At 38.4% G+C, this 19,773-nt stretch overlaps 2 protein-coding genes across 6 annotated transcripts in view; both read left to right on the plus strand.

Moving 5' to 3' along the window:
- The first annotated feature begins 33 nt into the window (after nt 1–33).
- qtrt1 (queuine tRNA-ribosyltransferase 1) lies at nt 34–5,170 on the plus strand. Of its 2 annotated transcripts, none has more exons than XM_067476222.1 (9): nt 34–415; nt 518–586; nt 696–834; nt 947–1,141; nt 1,359–1,497; nt 1,601–1,676; nt 1,811–1,920; nt 2,258–2,342; nt 2,561–4,626. In XM_067476222.1, exons 1-9 carry the CDS (start codon nt 131–133, stop codon nt 2,621–2,623), a joined length of 1,161 nt encoding a protein of 386 aa, XP_067332323.1. In that variant the 5' UTR covers nt 34–130; the 3' UTR covers nt 2,624–4,626. The 2 variants fall into 2 exon arrangements, with proteins under 2 accessions (XP_067332323.1, XP_067332322.1); XM_067476221.1 differs by lacking the exon at nt 2,561–4,626 and adding an exon at nt 4,633–5,170 and having other exon boundaries at nt 36–415.
- Nucleotides 5,171–6,285: 1,115 nt separating this feature from the next.
- Nucleotides 6,286–19,773, plus strand: part of kcnt2b (potassium sodium-activated channel subfamily T member 2b) — a 36,541-nt gene continuing 23,053 nt past the window's right edge. For 2 of the 4 annotated variants that reach the window (XM_067477193.1, XM_067477194.1), the window contains exon 1: nt 6,286–7,044. In XM_067477193.1, the coding sequence (XP_067333294.1) occupies nt 6,956–7,044 (89 nt within the window). In that variant the 5' untranslated portion in view covers nt 6,286–6,955. The remainder of the gene's footprint in view (nt 7,045–19,773) is intronic. The other 2 variants (XM_067477192.1, XM_067477191.1) reach the window with 2 other exon arrangements.

The raw sequence follows: 19,773 nt of genomic DNA on the forward strand, positions 1-19,773 counted from the left end.
AGCTTGGTTCCTCACTCTATTCCAGTAACTACATTACAATGGCGTTCGACGTCGAAGAAGAGGAGCTGATTTTCAATTGGCCAAGGTTCTTTTCAGTTCTGGATGATTCACGTCACATGTATACAGCAACATGGCGGCTACTGTAGAGTGTACTGATACAGCTACTTCAGTAAATAACATGTCCTTAAAGAAAGCTCTAAAGGCTGCTTCTCCCCTTACTTTGCGAATTGTTGCTGAATGCCAAGTGACAAAAGCCAGAGCTTGTGATCTAATATTGCCACACTGTTCCGTCAGCACCCCGGTATTTATGCCTGTCGGCACCCAGGGGACTCTGAAGGGAATCACTGTGGATCAGCTGGAAGGTCTTGGATGCCAGATTTGTCTTGGGAACACCTACCATCTCGGCATGAGACCAGTAGGAAATAGTAATAACAGCCTGTTGTATGCATTGTGCTTTTATGGTGTCAATAAGAATCCATTAAAAGTGTGTCTTTCATTTCATCTGTACTTCCTACAGGGATCTGACCTGATTGAAAAGGCCAGTGGTTTACATGGGTTCATGAACTGGAAGAGAAACCTCTTAACTGTAAGTTTGACTTACCAATAATTCAGCAACCAAATAGTTTAATACAACATAGCAAGTAGCTAGTGTGCTTTTCTCTTAAAGGATTTGTTACACTTTCCTCTGCTTACAGGACAGCGGAGGGTTTCAAATGGTGTCTCTTGTTGAGCTCTCAGAGGTCACTGAGGACGGCGTTAAATTTAGATCCCCTTATGATGGCAAAGAGATCCTTCTAAGCCCTGAGAAGTCTATCAGCATACAGAATAGTCTGGGTCTGAGTAGTAAAATAATTTTTATTAATTTGAAGTGAAAAACAGGCTTGGAGCAGTTTTTTACTCAGCTTCAATGTAACTAACAGATCCTTATTTTTCTGTGTTTTTTCAGGGTCCGACATCATGATGCAACTGGATGATGTGGTCAGTAGTACAGTGACAGGACCACGGGTGGAGGAAGCGATGCACAGATCCATTCGCTGGCTGGACCGCTGCATAGCAGCAAATAAAAACCCAGACAAACAGAACCTTTTTGCCATAATCCAGGGAGGACTGAATGCAGAACTTCGGAAGGCCTGTCTAGATGGTAGTAAATTCTCTTCAGTTGTAAGCCTTTTCCAATTTTGATCACCTATAACTAACGTATCGTGATTTAAGTGTCAAGAGAAGTACCATAATATACGGTTACTCTAAAATGTATAGGGCATAGACAACAGAAATGCATAAATAGTACACATTTAATGTTAGGCATAGTTGTTAACTTGTTACTTTTAAAGCTTTAGGTATCATATCCTTTTCTGTAGAAATGACTCAACGTAATGTTCCTGGTTTCGCCATCGGAGGCCTGAGCGGAGGAGAGGAGAAGGATGACTTCTGGCGAATGGTCACACTGAGTACTGACTACCTGCCACGAGAAAAGCCTCGGTACCTGATGGGTGTGGGGTATGTTTGCCTAAATGCAATAAAACGTCTGCTCAGGTTGATGCTGTTAATTGGGTATAATATTATTACATGACTTCATCTGGGTGATCCTCACATGCTGCAGGTATGCCGTGGATTTGGTGGTGTGTGTCGCTCTAGGATGTGATATGTTTGACTGTGTGTTCCCAACCCGCACTGCAGTAAGCTCCTTTGACCGTATACACTAATAACTGACTTTTTATTATCTTTCAGTGGTTACAAATATCATACAGTGTCAAGACCCAATGTCCAATGTGTTTCTGACAGTCATGTTTTGTTTTGTTTTCTCTCTCAGAGGTTTGGCTCTGCTTTGGTACCCTGGGGATCTCTTCAGGTTAAACACAAGCAGTATGCCAAAGATTTCCAGCCCATAGACCCAGACTGCCAGTGTCCTACTTGCAAGAGGTTAGTTATGAACAACTCATCATTGTATCAGGCTGAAGGTTTTTCATAGGTTTCTTGTTCTAATTTGTCTATCTTTGATTTGTCAGAGCTGAAGAAAGAAAAGTTTGTTGATCATGTACTACCTAGATCTATTATTATTATTATTATTATTAATAATAATAATTGTATTATTATTATTATTGGTAGTGGTGGTTTATGGAAACTTCGAATCAATTAGACATAGATATTAGAGATTTTGTACAATGGATGTAAAACTGGATGTAAAAAATGGATGTAAATGGTATAAAACTAATATTAGGAGCCCCTTGTATACACTGTGCCTGTTTTTCTATTTCAGACATAGTCGGGCTTACCTGCATGCTCTGTTTAAAAGTGACACTGCAGCCATGCATCACATCACTATCCACAACATTGCTTACCAGGTCAGTATTAGAAAAGTATTTTAGAAGCAAAATACTCAAAAATCATGATTCAACAAAATAATTTTATTGCATAACTGATCAGCCTCTGAAACTCACTGAAATAGTTTTTATTAGCCCATAACCATTTTATATCACTATGACAGCCACATTCCAGTAGATTAATAAAAATGGTGCAAGGGTTTTAAAATCCTGTTTGTGGTTTTCAATTATTTTACCAGAAAACATCTGAAACAGCCCAGAACAACACAACAGTAACTATGACCTCTATGTGGTTAACCTAACCTGGTTACCGGTATACATGGCAGAGTCATCAATGTTCTCCAACAGAAATCTACCTGGGGAATCAAGGTTTCCCTAATCTCGTAGCTGGATTTTGGAAACCAGCTTTCCCGTATACATGACATTAAGAAATCAGCTTTCCCGAGAAAGCCAACTGTAACGTGTAGTCCATGTAAATGCGGTCAATTCCCGAACACTTTATGTTTTACAGGTTTACAGTGTCCATATCTGTAGTGAACACATTACCAATCCATTTGACTTCTAAAGTTGCTGAAACTAAAATATAAATTAATTTATAAATTCAAGAGATGACATTAAAATCATTATGTATTTTTCTTTATTTACACTTAAAGCCACATAGTACAACAGTATAATTTTATTTTGCTTTAAAGGAGCTGATATTTGTGAAAGAAACTTACTGCCTGTATTAGAGATTTTTCTTTAAAGTAGCTTGCTGTATTCGTAACTCTGCCACTGAGAGATATCCACCCCAGCCACCTTACAAGAATCATGTGTCTGAAAGCCTAGTTGTTCGGACAAATGAACCCTGAACTCTGAGAGTCAAAAAGTATTCAGAGCCATTCACGTACACTTGCACACTTGATTATGTGGTGAATTTATTTCAAACTGTCCATTAACCTACACTTTATAACCCATAATTACAAAGTTAGAACATGTTTTAGAAATGTTTATAAAATGTATAAAAACAAAAACAGAAATATCTCATTTGCAAAAGGATTCAGACATTTTAATGTGTTATTCCCGATTATGGAAAGAAGAATTGTGTTTGTTTAATATTATCCCTGCGATGTGACCAGAGCTTGACATTAGTCTGTGGCAAACTAAATTAATTGTGGTTCAGTTTAGACAGAAACACACCTGTGTATATACAGTGGAAAAAAACAAACATTTTTTTAATCCATCGACATGATAGCCAATGCACATTCAGCTAATATGATTGTTTTTCTCATCAGAAATTAAATAAAGGTATTGTTTTTAATTTCATTTTTTACTGCAACTTTTTCATACAATCTTTGACCGTTAGTTGTACTTATTATGATGAAATAATTTATACTAGCTGAACATGCATTATTGTTATGTTAAGTTTAGGGTTAATTTTGCATCCTTTATGTGTCATTTCAACTGCCAGGAGGACGATCATCTCAGCTCCAAATCAATCAGGCCTTTGTGGACATTTTTTGTATATGATGGTGCTTTGGAAAAAGCGCTAAGGTGCTAGGCACACCAAAAGAAAATAATTTAATGTGTTGGATAATTGTTGCTTTGAGTAAAAAGGCATATGACCACCTTCTTCAGGTAAATAGCATTTAAATGATGCACAATATTTACTATTTCAGCAGAATCACGGTAGTAGCAGCATCATAGTATTGTGTTGCTTCTCAGCAGCAGGAGACTGCAAGGAGATTTTAGGAAAGGATGAAAGCAGCCAAATACAGAGCGCTGACACTGCACCAACAGTTCACTAAAAAGATGATTTAAAAAAAGCACAGCACTGGAGGGGTTTGGGGACAAGTTTGTAACTGTCATGAGCAAGGCACACTTAAACCACAAAGAACATCTATGGAGAGACACAAAGATGGCAGTTCACAGACCCTTTCAATCCGATGTGAGGAAGCTTGAGAGAATCTGTTAGGAAGAATGACTCCTAAGCTGTAACTGTTTCCAAAGGGGCTTCTGTGGAGTATGGAATTGAGGGAATACTTTTGTAAATGAGAGATTTCAGAGAGATTTTTTCACATAGATTGATGGACAGTTTATCTTTTTAAGATTAAACTAACAACAGAATAAAGTGTGAAAGGGTCTGAAGCTGTTCTATAAGTTGCTTTAAAAGATGAATAGTAGCCTATTAATATTTTTACTGTAACCTCTGTGAAACCCTGACCTATAGCTGACCCAAACACTCTAAAGGTGAGTAAGAACAGATGATGTCCCACTGGAGCTCAATAATCACATTATTCATCTTCGATTCATTAAGCATTTCTCTTTGCAGCTCAGCCTGATGCACTCTGTGAGACAGAGCATTTTGGAAGGCCGCTTTCCTGAATTTATACAGATGTTCATGAAGCGGATGTTTCCTTCTCGTGATCAGTACCCCAGCTGGGCTGTGGATGCTCTAGCCTCTGTCAATGTAAAATTGGAATAGAACTTGGAAAGCAACTGTTTTACTGAAATGTAACTGAAAGATTTTGTATATTTTAAATTACCTTTTTGTGGACATTGGATTTCTACTTTTTGACTATGTTTGTATTTGCGTCAACTGATTTGATGGTGGTGGAAAAAATGTTTTTTGATTTGAAGGAATAAAGCCTAATTGTCTTTTGCAACAACCTGCTTTACTCAGCCTCTGCAAATTGTCCTCAGAATACACATTATGGTAATGTGAGACTGAATGGGGTTTAAATGAGGTTTGAAACACATGAATTATCTCCTGTGATATGCCCAGACACTTTTTGTTGTTACCATGGCTACACAGCTAGGCCCACCCACTCAAAATGAAATGTTTAGCCTTCCTGTCAACCTTTTTTTTTTTTTCTTTTTTTTTGTGGCTGAGCATAAAACAAAGGTATTTAAAGGTCACAATATTAATAAATGTATTGGATACCTGTATCCTAACTCGCTAATACTTGTCACCCAACTGTTTGATCAGATAAAGGAGCCTAGCTCACCGGCCAGCCAACCAGGTTATGTGCTTTTGTCAGTATGACCACCAGAGGGCAAAACAGACAAAATGTTTGAGTAAAACTGAATGAAATGCTGTACAAGTTTCTGAATAGAGTATAGACACTTCGGCTCTCTCAAAATGTAAATACTTTACTACACTATTAAATAGTATAGTTAAACTAGTAATTTGAGCTGAACTTTTGGAAGACACAAAATAATGACACTGAAATAATTAGATTTGCATCTGTAAATAGTATCAAATTATTTGTGAGAGCTTTTCCTCTCACAAATAATTTAATAGAGCTTTTCCTGTGATTAATTCAAAAGGCAATAATCATTTTTGACCTCCCATCTGAAGGTTTTGTGTGGACCTTTTAGAGCTGCTGGTTTATTAAGGCTCGTTTGCAGGTTATAAATATTAATCATCTGAAGTTAATTTGAATAACACCTGTTGTATGTGGCAGTCAAACCAATGTCCAGCAGCGGGGAAGTGAAGTAATTGGTAATAATAACTAAAATATTTACAAGGGGAATATGCAATAATAATAGTTTGTGTTTTGTATGTGTTACACTCTTTCAACTTTAAATGAGAAGATAATTTGTTTTTAAATTTTCTACATGAAGCAGTTGTAGTTGTTGTTATAGTTGTTAAGCGATGAGAAACGCTGATTTTCCTTGAATATTTTCTGCTTCATTTGTGTATTGAGATTATATTTAGCATATGGATGCTCAGTGAGAGCAGCAGCACTAGGAGCTCAGTTGGCATGCCGTGGAGAATCGTGTTAGTTGAGTGAAAATGTGCACGAGCACCAAAGCTTTGCACTAAATAATATGGATGTGTTCTGGTGTATATGCCAGCAAGACAGCATATAGCCTATATGTGCATCCATAAAATGATTCTTAAAATAACTGTAACCCCAGTAACAGAATAGCCCAAAGCTCTATGCAGGAATAACAAATGGCCCACACATAAACGTCGCCGGAGACTTACGACTGCGATGAGCACAGATCTCAGTCTGAAAAGTATGATTGACATTTTTAGTGGATCACGTGTGTATGTGAGGCCGTTTTATCATCATTCAGGATTACAGAGAACATTATATTGCCCATAGTGCTGCGCAGGCGTTGATCAGAAAACAGTCTTGTGCATTATTCTACTTTTTTTGGCTTTTTTCATTTTTTATTTTTTCTATATATTGCTTGTGCTGCATCTTTTTTGTTAGCTCTGAAATGAAAACTCGTCGCAACAGTACAGTATTCCCCAACGGCTGGTTACACATTTGCAGATAGTGCGTCTACCCAGAGCTCAGGCAGGGAGGATGCTAGTGTTGAGAGAGACAACCAGTTGCTATCCAGCTGCCACAGTAAATGTGTAACCTCCCCTACGCACCGACTGATGAACATCTTCGACCTGTTGCCTCGGCTGGGAAAAAAAGTAGAACTGCATTGTGACGGGTGCCAGGAAAGAGGGAAGTGGATTTTTCTGTACAGGAGGTGGTCGAAAACGATGCCATGATTTTTATCAATGTGTTCGTTATTAGTCTACGTTTTGAATAGCAGAAGAAAGGGGCACGGAGTTGGTTTTGGAGGGTTCCATCTCCGCGCTTTGCGGTGATATTTGTCTCTGTCTCTGGGCTCTGAGGAGGAGGACCATGGTCGAACTGGAGAAGGAGGTGCTCCCGTTGCCCCCTCGGTACCGGTTCCGAGACCTGTTGCTCGGGGACTGGCAGACCGACGACAGGTAAGGATTCGGCTACTTGCACCCTTTACGCACGGCGCACTAATACCATGGCGCTTTCGTGGGCATCAAGAGCAACATATCACCTTGTCTCAAATGTACTGTTTTTTTTCTCACACTTTGATCTCCTGGATTAAGGTTTGTGAATGTTTTAGAGTAATTTACTGTCAGCTCTGCGGCTCTGTTATTATGGATGCTGCAACAGGTTTACCCATTCCTCTGAGTGCGCAGAAGAGACTGCTGCTACTTCTGCTATATTGATATATATTGATTAAACAATACTGAGGGAAAAATCCTCAAAATAGATTGGGAAACCTGATTCTAATTTTGTTTTTTTTATCTTCTTTTATCTCTTGCAAGTGTGGTATCTCATATGTTGGAAACTTCAAAAAGATTTATTTCAGGAAGAAAATAAAGACTGCTTAGGTAGACCCACAATATGTCACCATATTTGTGTTATTCCCGAATGCTCAGAGTTACAGTGAGCTATCTGTCACCTGGACAGAAAATTTCAAATAGGTCCTCTCAGTAACTAGCATTTAACCTTTGCTTAAATTCCATTTGGAGGGCAATAGCTTTGATATACTGTATGATATGCATTGCTTGATTTGGCTATTTCATTATGCTGTTTAATGGAAAGTCTTAGCCTCCATTTTACACTTGGTATATCTTGTTGCTAGGTGGAAATAAGGACCAAAACACTTGCTTGTCGCCTTGAGTGGGTGTTTGCAATCATAAAGGCCTAATTGAGGAGATGACCATTTCAAGTCTAGCCATTGCCAGGAGTTATAATAGAAACTCTGCTGTTATTCTGTTAATAATGCATATCACAGAATTGAAACTGTCTGTGCCAAAGCATGCAGGAGAGTGTGTGATCAAATTTTTTAATAACCTTGACCACTAAAAGCGTCTTGTTCTGCACACCTGAGGTCTAAACAGGCCTTCTTATGCTCTTCTGGCCTTCTGATTCCACCAAATGAGGGCACTAAATAGGTGCACGGTGGCAATGTGGTTGGAAACGATTTTGGATGGTCTGGAGTATGCTGACACAGCTAAAAAGTACTGCGTGCACTGATGTGCTTTTAATACCCTCTTTCTACACAAACTGGGTGTTTTTAGGTATGTCCTGCTGTGACCTAATGGCTGTGGGTGTATTTTACATTTGTCATATTACAGAGCTGTAAAGTCCATGCAAACATGTCGCCTGTTTCATGAGCTTTTGTGTCTTGCAAAATACAAATGCACAGAGAGAAAGAGAGCGAGTAAAGAGGGTCAAGATGTCAATCTCATTGTTCAGGAAGTACTAGCTGGTATAAAATGGACTGGTTAGAAAGAAAGCCCAAGCTGTTATTGATGGTCACAGATAGCTTAATTGTTGCTCAGTTACACAGAGTTTGTCTGCCATGGTCAATTAATCCTGCTTTTAACTAACACCTGTCACTCCCAGTGGGCACAGGTGAACTGATAGCTCCCTTCAGTATGACCTCATTCAGGCTAAAACATACTTACACATCAGAATATCACCAAGTGTATGGATAATTTAACTTCATGACACATGGGCTTCCACTCTGCTCTGCAAACATACATTACTGAGCACCATCCCTTTCTGTCACACACTGAGGGGCAGTCTCTATTCTCCTCCGCTCAATGCTTGCATCCCTCTGGGCTTGTGTGTGTTCGTACGTCACCCTCTTTAAACATCCCCCCCTCCCCAGACACACTTCTCTGGATCTTAGTTCTGATTAAAGTGCTTCCAATATCATGCTTATCCCTCTTTCAAGAGCTCTCCTGGAATACATTTAGTGGGGTCTGTTGAAACAGTCAGATGAAGCAATTTTCAGCGAAGACTTTAAAAAATGACAATTGATTTAATAAATAATTTTACACGCAGGGATCTCCTGTGCTCCAGATTGCACTCCAATGTACCTCCTTGTTTTTGCCTCTGCTGGTGTTTCAAGGGGTGCTGTGGTTCGTGTGCGTGAACTGGTGGTGCCATGACCCTATATTCATTATTTCCTCATTTATTTGATACTACAATTTAAAAGATTTAACTAAAATGTGGGAAAAATTATTAGGATTTGTCTTTGATGGATGGCCTTGTAATTAATCAGTAAATGACATTGTCAGGCACTAAGTTTTGGGAAAAAAAGCCTCAGGGACGGAGTAAAAGCATTTTAATTTCACTGTTCTGAGAACACCAACACTATTTATGTTTTCTGGCACTGAGTCAGAGACTTCTGTTTTGAGGAAATGCCAGATGACTAAACAATTAAATACAGATCTTTTGCAGGCTGATAAGGATTTTGCTAGTCAAGGGGCCATCTGGGTTTTCCCTAAAATGAACTTGTTATTAACACTGAAATGTGTTAACTTTTTTGATGCTAGAACTACTTTCTACCTTTCTGTAGATTTAATCACACTAGTTTTTCTGTAAAGTAAGATAGCTTTCACCAAAGCACACTCATCATCCTGTCTTCAGTGTTTTTTTGTTGACAAATGAATTTGTTTTAGTCCTTTGGTGAAAACTCTAAGTAATGAATTTTCTGGCTTTTTGCACAGCAACTGCTGTGCTCCAAAATATAAGGGCATTTTTTTTGCTCAGACTTAACAACATATGTTTAAATGTCTAATTTGTCAAAGTGAAATAATAAACAACGGAGTCTCCGCTGCTCCTCAATAAACAGCCTCGGCAGGAGCTTTCCTCAGGGTTCAGGATTGCCATGCAAATAACAGCCTTTTGTGCTTACAGTATAACAGTCCCTTATTGACTGTTGCCTCCACAACTTTTCTTACTTAATCTCTGTCTGCTATTCCATTCTACTTCTCCCTTTGCCTCCCTCTTAATTCTTCCAGTCAAACCTTAATCTAGCATGATCCATCAATATATTTAATATTCATGCCAGTTTACCTCACTAGAAGGGATACTGAAGTCATTCAATAATACTTTCAAAGCTCCTGCAAGTTTCAGTTCTATCATTTCTAAGACTTTTTTGAGAGCTGACAAGCAACTTTCATAATGAAGCGTGGAACCAATGATTTATTATGCATCATGTCTGCAAAACTGTAAAGGGCATAATGGGGGGTTATTACCAATACAGATGGCTTGCATGATGAGAAGAGTCACTTTGTGAAAAGGTGATTTTTATGAGATTTGAAGCTGAATGGCACAGAAGGGGTGATGATGGAACTGGCAGACCTAACTTCTTTAATGACACTTCTTATATGACACATGACTGTGCAGGTCCTCACAGCTATAGACATAATTCTGGTGGAAAACACCAAATACATTAACTTGCTATGAAGCTGTTAATGGAAAATCATTGGGTGGCTCTGCATAGGGGACCTAAAAAGCATAAGGCCTAACAAAAATATATATATTTTTTTGGAAATAGAGTGTAATAATGACATATTATTACAGTAATTACAAAAGTAACAACTAGGTAATAGCATAGATTTAACAATGGACTTTCTGTAGTTGTGTACATGAAACAAGTGCAAAATGCAACACTACCTTTTTCTACATTATTTCACCAATATAGTAAATACATAATATATCATTTTACAGCTCTATTTCATGGCAAATAGAGCTGGAAAAATGATATTGTTTATATTTTAATATTATTAAATAATAATAATTATTATATTATAATAATTATTAAATAAAAGGATAACTTCAATCATTTTCTGAATTAATTGTGCCCCATGAAAAAGTCCCCATGAAGACACTTAAGCCATCACTGAAGAGCTGAAACAGTCTGAAACCAGGATTAGGTGGTTAATCTGTGCCATAGACCTCTATTGTTATCAAAAACGGTTAAAAACACGTCATCCAGACACACTACTATACTGGGTACCATAGCTTAGTACATCAGTCTTAAGTGAATCAGCCAACTGTGCATGCTTTGAATGTCCTGGTGGAATTATAGTGAATCTGAGCTTCCGAAGCAACATTTGTCAAAGGTTTTCTACCTCCTATTTGGAATGAAACATGTCACTTAGTGGAGCTGGCTGCTGTATTCTTAATCCTTTTTGGACTGAACTGAGATCTCAGAAGAGGAGGGTATAAGCTAATCCTTGCAAGTTTGATGGATCCTAACTGCGAGTGGAGGCGATTCATTGTGGGTTTTAATGTCTCTGCCAGAATTGTTGACAATACAGTTAATTAAAAAGAGGGCAGTTGTTATCCTTTAAAGCTAGAATATTGAACCTTTGGAAATCAAACTTTCCATCCCCCTCTCTGCTTGCTATGCAACAATATGCTCAACCCAGCCCTTTGGGTATTAGTATTATGAAATTACAGCAGATAAAAATTCTACAGAACTCTCTAGTTAAGTGAAATAATTGGTCTTCTTTAGTAAAAAGGTTGAGTCACTCCAACTGAAAATATTTCTGCTCTGCAGGTTATGTTGCATTTTCCTCTAAAAATATGTAAACATATTAACCTTATTACCTTGTTTTTAACCAAAATGTATGTCTGTATACCCAGGTATTATCAAGCTCGGATGTAAAGCTTTTAACAACAACATAATAATTCATATTCTCCAATAGCACACGTTCTCAATTGGAGTAAACATTAAATATTGATCTGAGAGGACAGTGAAGGACCTGTATGCATTCTTAGTGTGATCCTGCTGAAAACAAGATGTGCAAATGATAACTGATGAACACAAGCTGCTGACTTTCAGAAGGCTGTGTAGTATAGAGAAGACATTACCTGAAGGCAAAGAAAGATACACTACAGTTTGGTCGCACATTCAGCGTTTATTACATTTGACTCTTTGTGCCTCTTGGTGCCTGCCCTGCATCTTGTTGTTAGGTGTAGATAATCTAAAATATAAACAGCAAAAGATAGAGACACATATTGGGTATATATTAGCTGTGTCCTTTTTCATTATCATAAATGAGCCACAGCCCAGGGCTACAGAGACAACAGAGCCAGTTCAGTGTGTGTCCCTGATGGACATCATAGTTCTTTTATTTTATTTTCAAAGCTTTCTTTGCTACAATGGGCTTTAATCAGCTATATATTGAATTCCCTAACCAGCCTTTCGGTTAAATGAGTACTGTCAACACTTAAGAGCCTTCCTGCTGTGGACACTAACACAGCCATGGGGCTGACTATCATGTGTTAGAGCACTTCTGGGCTTTTCCGGTGTTCGATAGTACTGGAAGGCCCCGTGGCATCAGAGTCAGGGTAGGGAAATGCGACACTCTTGCGGGGGATCAAAACACAGTTAATGCAGCTCCCTTATTCCCAAACTGAGTTAGCCTAATACACCAAAGAAGTTAAATTCCAAGCAGCCCCAGAGACAAGAGAGACAGGCAAAGCCGAGGATTCCTCTCATGTTGCACTCCGTTTGTAGAGCATGGGTCATCCTCAAAGTGGTGATTTGAAGATGACTTTGAAATATAGGAATATCTTGTGTTGATTTGATCAAACGTTAAATGTCTGTGCACATCTGAAGCTAATGTTAATTGGAAGGGACAGGAAGTTGCAATGTCTATCTAATATTTTTAATAGAGTTGTGAACCAGTTAAAGACATATATTGTGTTCTGATAGGCAGAATAGAGGGATGCAGAGAGGGCTTTTCAGTGAGTAGGTCTGGATAATAAGTCTAAGTTGTTGTTTTCTGTGATTTCAACAGGAACTCTGTCTTCCACTAAAGCAACGGTTGTGTTGTGTTCCCCCTTTAAGTAAACAAAGGAAACTATGTGAGTGTGTGAGCAGATCCCCTTATAAGAAACAAGTAGTGAATGGTCATTTCAGGAAAAGGATGAGACAAGGCTGGTTGCGTCAGGAAGCATGGAGGAGGAATGGCTGGAGCACTTCCACTGATGATGTATAAAAAGTTTTAATCTGTGGGAACACAGAGGTTGTTAAGGAAACGATTCGGAGTGAAAGCTGCTTCAGTCCATACTTACTTACTGTCAGTATACCGCAGGATACAATTATACAAATTTTCTAAATGATGGCTGTCATTTTCCTGATGTGCTTTCTCCGGGCCACTGTGGTAGTAAGAATGTAAGTTGAAGGCTATATAAACCTATGTATACACATAAATTACTTGTAATAATTTTTTTTTAATTGACAAAGAGACAGGGAAGAAAAGAAAATCTTTATAGGATGCAGTCATTAATCAGATATTATCACACTACTTGTTTGTTTCTTCTGAGTGTTAAAATTTCAATTTCATGCCAGCAATAAGGAATAAAGTCTGAAATGCGCCTCTTACCTCAAGCAAATTATCTTTTGTCAGTATGGATGTGTGTAAATGTCTTATTTTATTGATTTGTTTGTCTTCGTCTGTCATTGTCAAAGACCGAGGAGGTAAACACAGGAGACAGGAATAAGGTCTCAAAGAAAAATGAGTTTTATTTACCCAAATATAACATTTACAAAAAATATTAATTACTAACAAAATTTTGGTCAACAAAAGGGACAGGGACAGGGACAGGGACAGGGACAGGGACAGGGACAGGGACAGGGACAGGGACAGGGACAGGGACAGGGACAGGGACAGGGACAGGGACAGGGACAGGGACAGGGACAGGGACCACGATAAAACTGACCTAACCCAAGTGAAACACAAGCAATACATATACTGGCTGGCCAAACCAATATGACACACAAGGGATGAATATAACTGTAACTAAGCAAATTATAAACACCCACTAGACAAAGAGTTTAGTAGCATTATCCAATTTTTAAAATTTGCAAAAGCAATAACAGAATATACCAAATAAAGCTTAATAATGCATAATAAATAAAGAAACATTTTACCCCATATTTTCCCCCTCCCTGCATCAAACAGGGTACTTGGTACAGTCCGGGCCCAGTAGAAAGTATTTGAAGATGATTAGGGCCTCACTCAATCTTTTATTTGAAAGGCCAATTGCCAATGGGCAACACCACTGGACGAGCAAAATGGTAACTCAAGAAAAAGAGAAATTAAATAATACAACTTAAACTTAATAGAAAGAAACTAAACTTAAGGTAAATTTAAAAGGTAAATGAAGACATTACCAAACAAAGTTAGGGTGTGGCCAAGGTTGTGGCCATCACAGTCATCAAGAGTGTGTGTGTGTGTGTGTGTGTGTGTGTGTGTGTGTGTGTGTGTGTGTGTGTGTGTGTGTGTGTGTGTGTGTGTGTGTGTGTGTGTGTGTGTGTGTGTGTGTGTGTGTGTGTGTGTGTGTGTGTGTGTGTGTGTGTGTGTGTGTGTGTGTGTGTGTGTGTGTGTGTGTGTGTGAGTGTGAGTGTGTGAGAGAGAGAGAGAGAGAGAGATGGTTCAGTATCTAGGTCAGGAACAAGTAATTCTGTTGATCTTTGGTTGAAGCGGAGTACAGCTAGTCTCTCTTAAGCTGACCCAGTGTCTCTTGTCAGACCTTTCAATTTCTGCTGCCATCATTTGTACTTTGTATATATATTATTATATTGCATATATTTGTCACCAGTCACTGCTCTTTTAGCTGTAGCCTCGGTTGTCACAGCATTTTCACTATTGATCTTAAGCAATGTAGTAATAAAGTCCAAACTGGTTTGTGGCCATCAGCAGTTTCCCATGAAATAGTTCTTCAGAAACTACACGTTTTTCCATTTGGCTGGAGCAGGTTTTTGAAAACATTTCCACTGGTGCACGAATGTCCATCCCATTTATAGGCTAAACATACATATACTCATCTTAGCACTTACCTTTTCTAATCTGTACATCAATCATGTGTCTTTGTCCTAATATCACAGCAGTCATTGTACATTGTACAGTTAAAACCTGGCAGGCAGCCACCAGCTTAATTTAGATCCATATTAATTGTGGTCATTCAGATTCATCCTTTCTCTTCTTGGCATATTGTTTAGTATTCATTGAGGTTTTTTTCAAGGAAATGCCTAAAGAATTGTTACCTTTGTTTGTTTTCCAAGAATTACCCTGAATCAACCTTATATTGTTGGATTTCCTGTGCATTTTACCAGACAGAATATTTCACTCTGATACCGTGTTTGTTCTTTGGGTTTTTCTTTTTTCAACATCACTGTTATGAATACAGTTTTAGAGTTGTGTGTGGAGGTTGTGATGAGCCAGTGCTGTGCTGCTGTGCACACATAGATTTAGGATTCTTTAGTCTCTTCCACTGTGTCATTAGATGGCCAGCGCTGTGTCATTATGGAGCACATGCATGGGTGGAAGCAGCAGGAGAACAAGGTTCATCTCTCTGTCTCTCTCTCTGTCTCTCTCTCTGTCTCTCTCTCTGTCTCTCTTTCTCTCTGTCAAAGATCCTCCTCCGCATGTCCCCCTCTGTCTGTCTGTCCATCTGTCTGTGTCTGTTTATCTATTTCTACTTTTGTCTGCGCTCTCTCACTCTCTTTCACACTCCAACTCTCTGAGTATGCATGCAAATGCAAATATCCTCACAGGCCTTAGGTTTAATATTTTATGCCATGCCTCTTGCTTCACGTTTTCACGTTTTCAGCTAAGGCTGGTGGTGTTGCTATATTACAGACGATGGGATAATCTTAGGTGCTTGGCTTAAAATAAATAAAAATAATTATATTAATAAACTTACATCTTATTTTCCTTTGAACTTTGAACACTACTCTTAAATAGTTTAATTTGGTGACTTTTTTTTTAAATCTGTGCAACAAAGCAGACATCAGTTTTTCTTAGGTCCAACCTTATTTCTTTTTATTGGGCTGGGGCTACTATCTGCATTGCCCAGAGGTGCCAGTGTGATACGCTTGTATTTGTTTTGAAATATTATAGATTCCATATATATTTTCACCCACCCTCCCTTTGACATAAACGATCCTGAATCTCACTTTCCAACAGTTCAAAGCCTGATAGGGCTACATTTCCACTTTACTTTTTGCCATTATTTGTACTATCAAGTGGCAAAACTATCAGCCTTAGAGAAATGGCAAGGACATATTGATATACAAAATGATTTTTTCGTCGAAGTTATGGCATAAAAGCTTTGAAGATTTTGATGAAGAAACAAAGGGCTGGTTAGGAAGGCATGTCACATCAAGTATTTATCCAAATTGTGTTTTGGCAATTAATAAACCCCATCATGGTCAGATGTGGATGTGCGGGGCATGATTGATTTGAAGAGTACATTAGCTTGAAGGAAAGCAAACCTTAAAGCTTTTACTTTTTGAAATGAAGATGATCAGGGATCAAGCATTAAAGCTAAAAGACACTAGGTGTGAAAAGTAAAATGATCATTTTAACAACCTCAATAAACATGAAAAATAAAACAAGTACTTAGAAAACAAATATTACTATCAGACTACAGTGTATATATAAAACCTCAAAATAAATTTAAGGTCAAATCAAAAACTGGCAGACTGTCTTCTACCAAGTGGACAGTTTTCTTTTTCTACTTCCTGTTGGCATCTAAAAAGCCTTCAACAGGTGCCGCATCTTTTAGCCAGGAGAACAACTTGCCAAGACATGGAAAGCACAGAAAGTAAACCAAATTAATTTAAATCAAATATGACAGAATGTTAACCAAACTGCATGCACTCAAATAAGATGGCTGCCAAAATAAAGTGTGTGCTGTGTGAAATCAAAAATGTATTTGTTTGAAATGTATCAATCAATAACCATGCTAACGAAAACAGATTACAGCAGCACTAACCTCTTATGTTTTGATTGGGACAGCAGAAAAGGTAAAAAGTAGTGGTGTCTATCTTGCTTACAATGGATGGACCTCAGACTTAATGTGCTCCATGGCCAGGTAACAGCAGGTTACTAGTTTCCAGGACATACTACCTCCAAGAGGAAGTACAATGAGAGAGTACAGAGTCCATTTTACTTGCGGTCATTTTATTTATTTCTTTTACTATAGTGCAACTGTGGCTCAGTTTGTAGAGCAATGCCAGGCTTGTTAGTTTGATTCCCGGCTCCTCCTGTCACATATTGAAGTGTATTTGTACTTGCAGATACGTTCATTTCCTGTGACATTACTAATAATCAGGACACTATGGTTCTCCTCAGATCTTGGGACAAGTTCCTTAAAGAAAATGACCAGCAGAACCAGGGTAGAACAACCATAACCTGGAGTAGAGCTTTTATAAGTGGTAGAACCCAGATAAACTACCTTAAAGTGCACTTTCCCCTTGAACTTGCGCTATTTTGTGGGCAGCGTCATCAACAAAGCTTCCCTCTTAAGCCGACTGATCATACCAGGTCCTCTGTTGGTGTTGTGGAGTTTTTTTTTTTGGTGTTTTTCTGGGCAAGCACGGTCATTTCCACATAATGCTTATCTGTAACATGCAAGATACAACATTAACAGATTCTGTACTTCTGTTTTCTCTCAACATTCTTTTAAGCTTGCTGAACATCCCTATAAGCAAACAATAGCAACTGGTCCCAATCTGAAAGCATCAGTGACAAATTTGCACAGAATTTGCTTGAGTGTCTGGTTAAATAATTCTATGAGCTATCAGTTTGTGGATGGTAAAGTGTTCTCCTTAAACCCCTGATGCCCAACAGCTGGTATAATTTTTTACAGTTTAGACAAGAAGTTTGTGGCTTTCTTGGTCTGACAGATTTTGCTTTATTAGACTTCAATGGAAATACTTCAAAGTGCCGAGTGACATAATTTCTAATACCAGCATAAATCCCTTTCCTGATTTGCTCCTGTCTACTGGGCCAACAATGTCCATTCTTAGGCATGTGCTGAATATAGGAACAGACTAGAGGGGAAACTGGAAACTGTTTCTCTGGTGGGAAACTGAGATTGTTTTTTTGGCACTAAAGGCAGCTTCACATTAGAGTCCGATATGTCACATTTAACACATTGTGCATTTAGACATTGTGTGAGAAAAGGATCTAACTTATATGATTTTGCCAAAAACCAAGAGCATCATCAACATCCATGTGGAGACGAGCACTTATCGCTTTACCTGGTAGCAGTGGAATTAGTTTAGAAGGCCCACTCTCAATTCAGCCATCAGCAAACAACTGTTATTTTTTCAAAGGTTATAAGAACACGTTCACAGTCATCGAATTTTTTTTTATTTTTTATTTTTTTTAAGTTTTGTTTCCCTAGTAAACTGGGATGTACCTTGAGAGTTCCCATCTGTTAGAGGAGATGATAGTAAAACTTGACTTTGTGACAAAGCAGGAACTAAGTTTGAATCACCCCAACCCAATCATAAAAGGTTTTTATAAAAAAAGGTTAGCCTCACTAAGCAAGACAAAGGGCAGGGATACACAATTAAATAATCCTAAACATTAACTTTAATACAATTGGAAAAAGTAAATTAAAAAAAATATTAAAACAAATATTACTATCAAACTAAATTACATAAAACTTAAAAAAAAATTCAAATACTGTCAGCATCACCTCATGGGCACACAATTGGCTTCTTCCACTTCCCGGTGGCTTCTTCCACTTCCCGGTGGCTTCTTCCACTTCCTGTTGGCTTCTTCCACTACCTGTTGGCTTCTTCCACTACCCGTTGGCTGTTAAGAAGCCTTGGGGCTTTGTGGTACAGTTAACCATTTTTTGAAATTTTGGCTAGGAGGAGGATACACCAAGACAGGGAAAGCACAAAAAAGTAAACAAAATTCAAACAACCAAACATTAAGAGACTATGTTTACTAAAATGCTCAAATTAGAAAATAAACTCCCAAAATAAAATGTGTCCTGTGTAAGATCACTGAAATAACTAGTCATTAACTAGTACAGAAAATATACTGGTTTGTTCTGTTGGTGATGCAGCCATTTTAATGCTTAGCATTAGATATAGAGACTTTTATCCTGTATGGTTAATAAACTCTTATATATTGGCTAACATCTAAGGACAATACATTATCCAGACAATTTTCCAGGAAGGCAGGAACGTCTATTGTGGAAAAATAGCATAGAAATCGTGCTTTGATTTGGCAATATTTGTGCTTTCTAACCATGAATAACATCCAAGCGTAAGTGTTACTTTTATTAGTAATATTTTATTTAAGATCTATGATGCAATATTCTCTCTAAGAGTTAAAGCAATTTTGCAATTACATTATGTAATGCCATTAGAGCTAGCCTTACTTCCCATTGTTTTTTCCCATTGGTTGAGTAATATTTACTTTGCTTATTGCCACCATGATATTGCCTGTTTGATGACTGTGAATGAATAAACTCCTGCAGTTGTACAGTCAATTAGGTTCATACGACTCGTCATACACTAAATACACACAAAATCTTCGAATACTGCAGGCTGTCCTATCACACAAGACATTCATAAAAACTAATCTTTTAATCAAAAGGTGCAATTACACACCCTTGGGTTTTTGCAAGCCTAGGGACTTGTGCATATGCATGTTTTCATGTTCTCCATCATGTGTGCAAAACTGTTATTGTCAGCAGGCTTTTCAGAGCAAAGGGAGCTATCAAAAGGTGTGTGTAGGGGGGGTAGTGGCTCAGATGGCTGAACACTTCACAAGCATGTGTTTGCTCACATCTGTTCATGTGAGAGGGAGGGAGAAGACAACGAATCTTGTTTCCATAGCAACAAAGAGGAAAGTTGTCCCCCACCCCCCAAGTATTGCCAGGAATGAATGGCATTGGTTTTGGTTTGTGTCCGTGAGGTGTGGGTATAGCCTCACTCTGGAACCCTGGGAAGACACCCACCCCACCTTGGCCACCTCTTCCAACAGAATAGACTGCAGTTATTGTGACTGTCTTTCATCTGTCTGCGTGTTGTGAGGAGACCACCAGTGAGCCGGGCCTTGGGTTTTTTT

The sequence above is a fragment of the Channa argus genome, chromosome 15, assembly GCF_033026475.1.
Source record: "Channa argus isolate prfri chromosome 15, Channa argus male v1.0, whole genome shotgun sequence".
Classification (NCBI taxonomy): domain Eukaryota; kingdom Metazoa; phylum Chordata; class Actinopteri; order Anabantiformes; family Channidae; genus Channa; species Channa argus.

Bases quoted from the DNA above. Each gene is read 5' to 3' on its own strand.
- qtrt1 (XM_067476221.1), top strand. From the start codon at position 131: ATGGCGGCTACTGTAGAGTGTACTGATACAGCTACTTCAGTAAATAAC. The intron at 587-695 runs GTAAGTTTGACT...CTCTGCTTACAG, and splicing joins GGAAGAGAAACCTCTTAACT to GACAGCGGAGGGTTTCAAAT. The intron at 1,921-2,257 runs GTTAGTTATGAA...TTTCTATTTCAG, and splicing joins CAGTGTCCTACTTGCAAGAG to ACATAGTCGGGCTTACCTGC.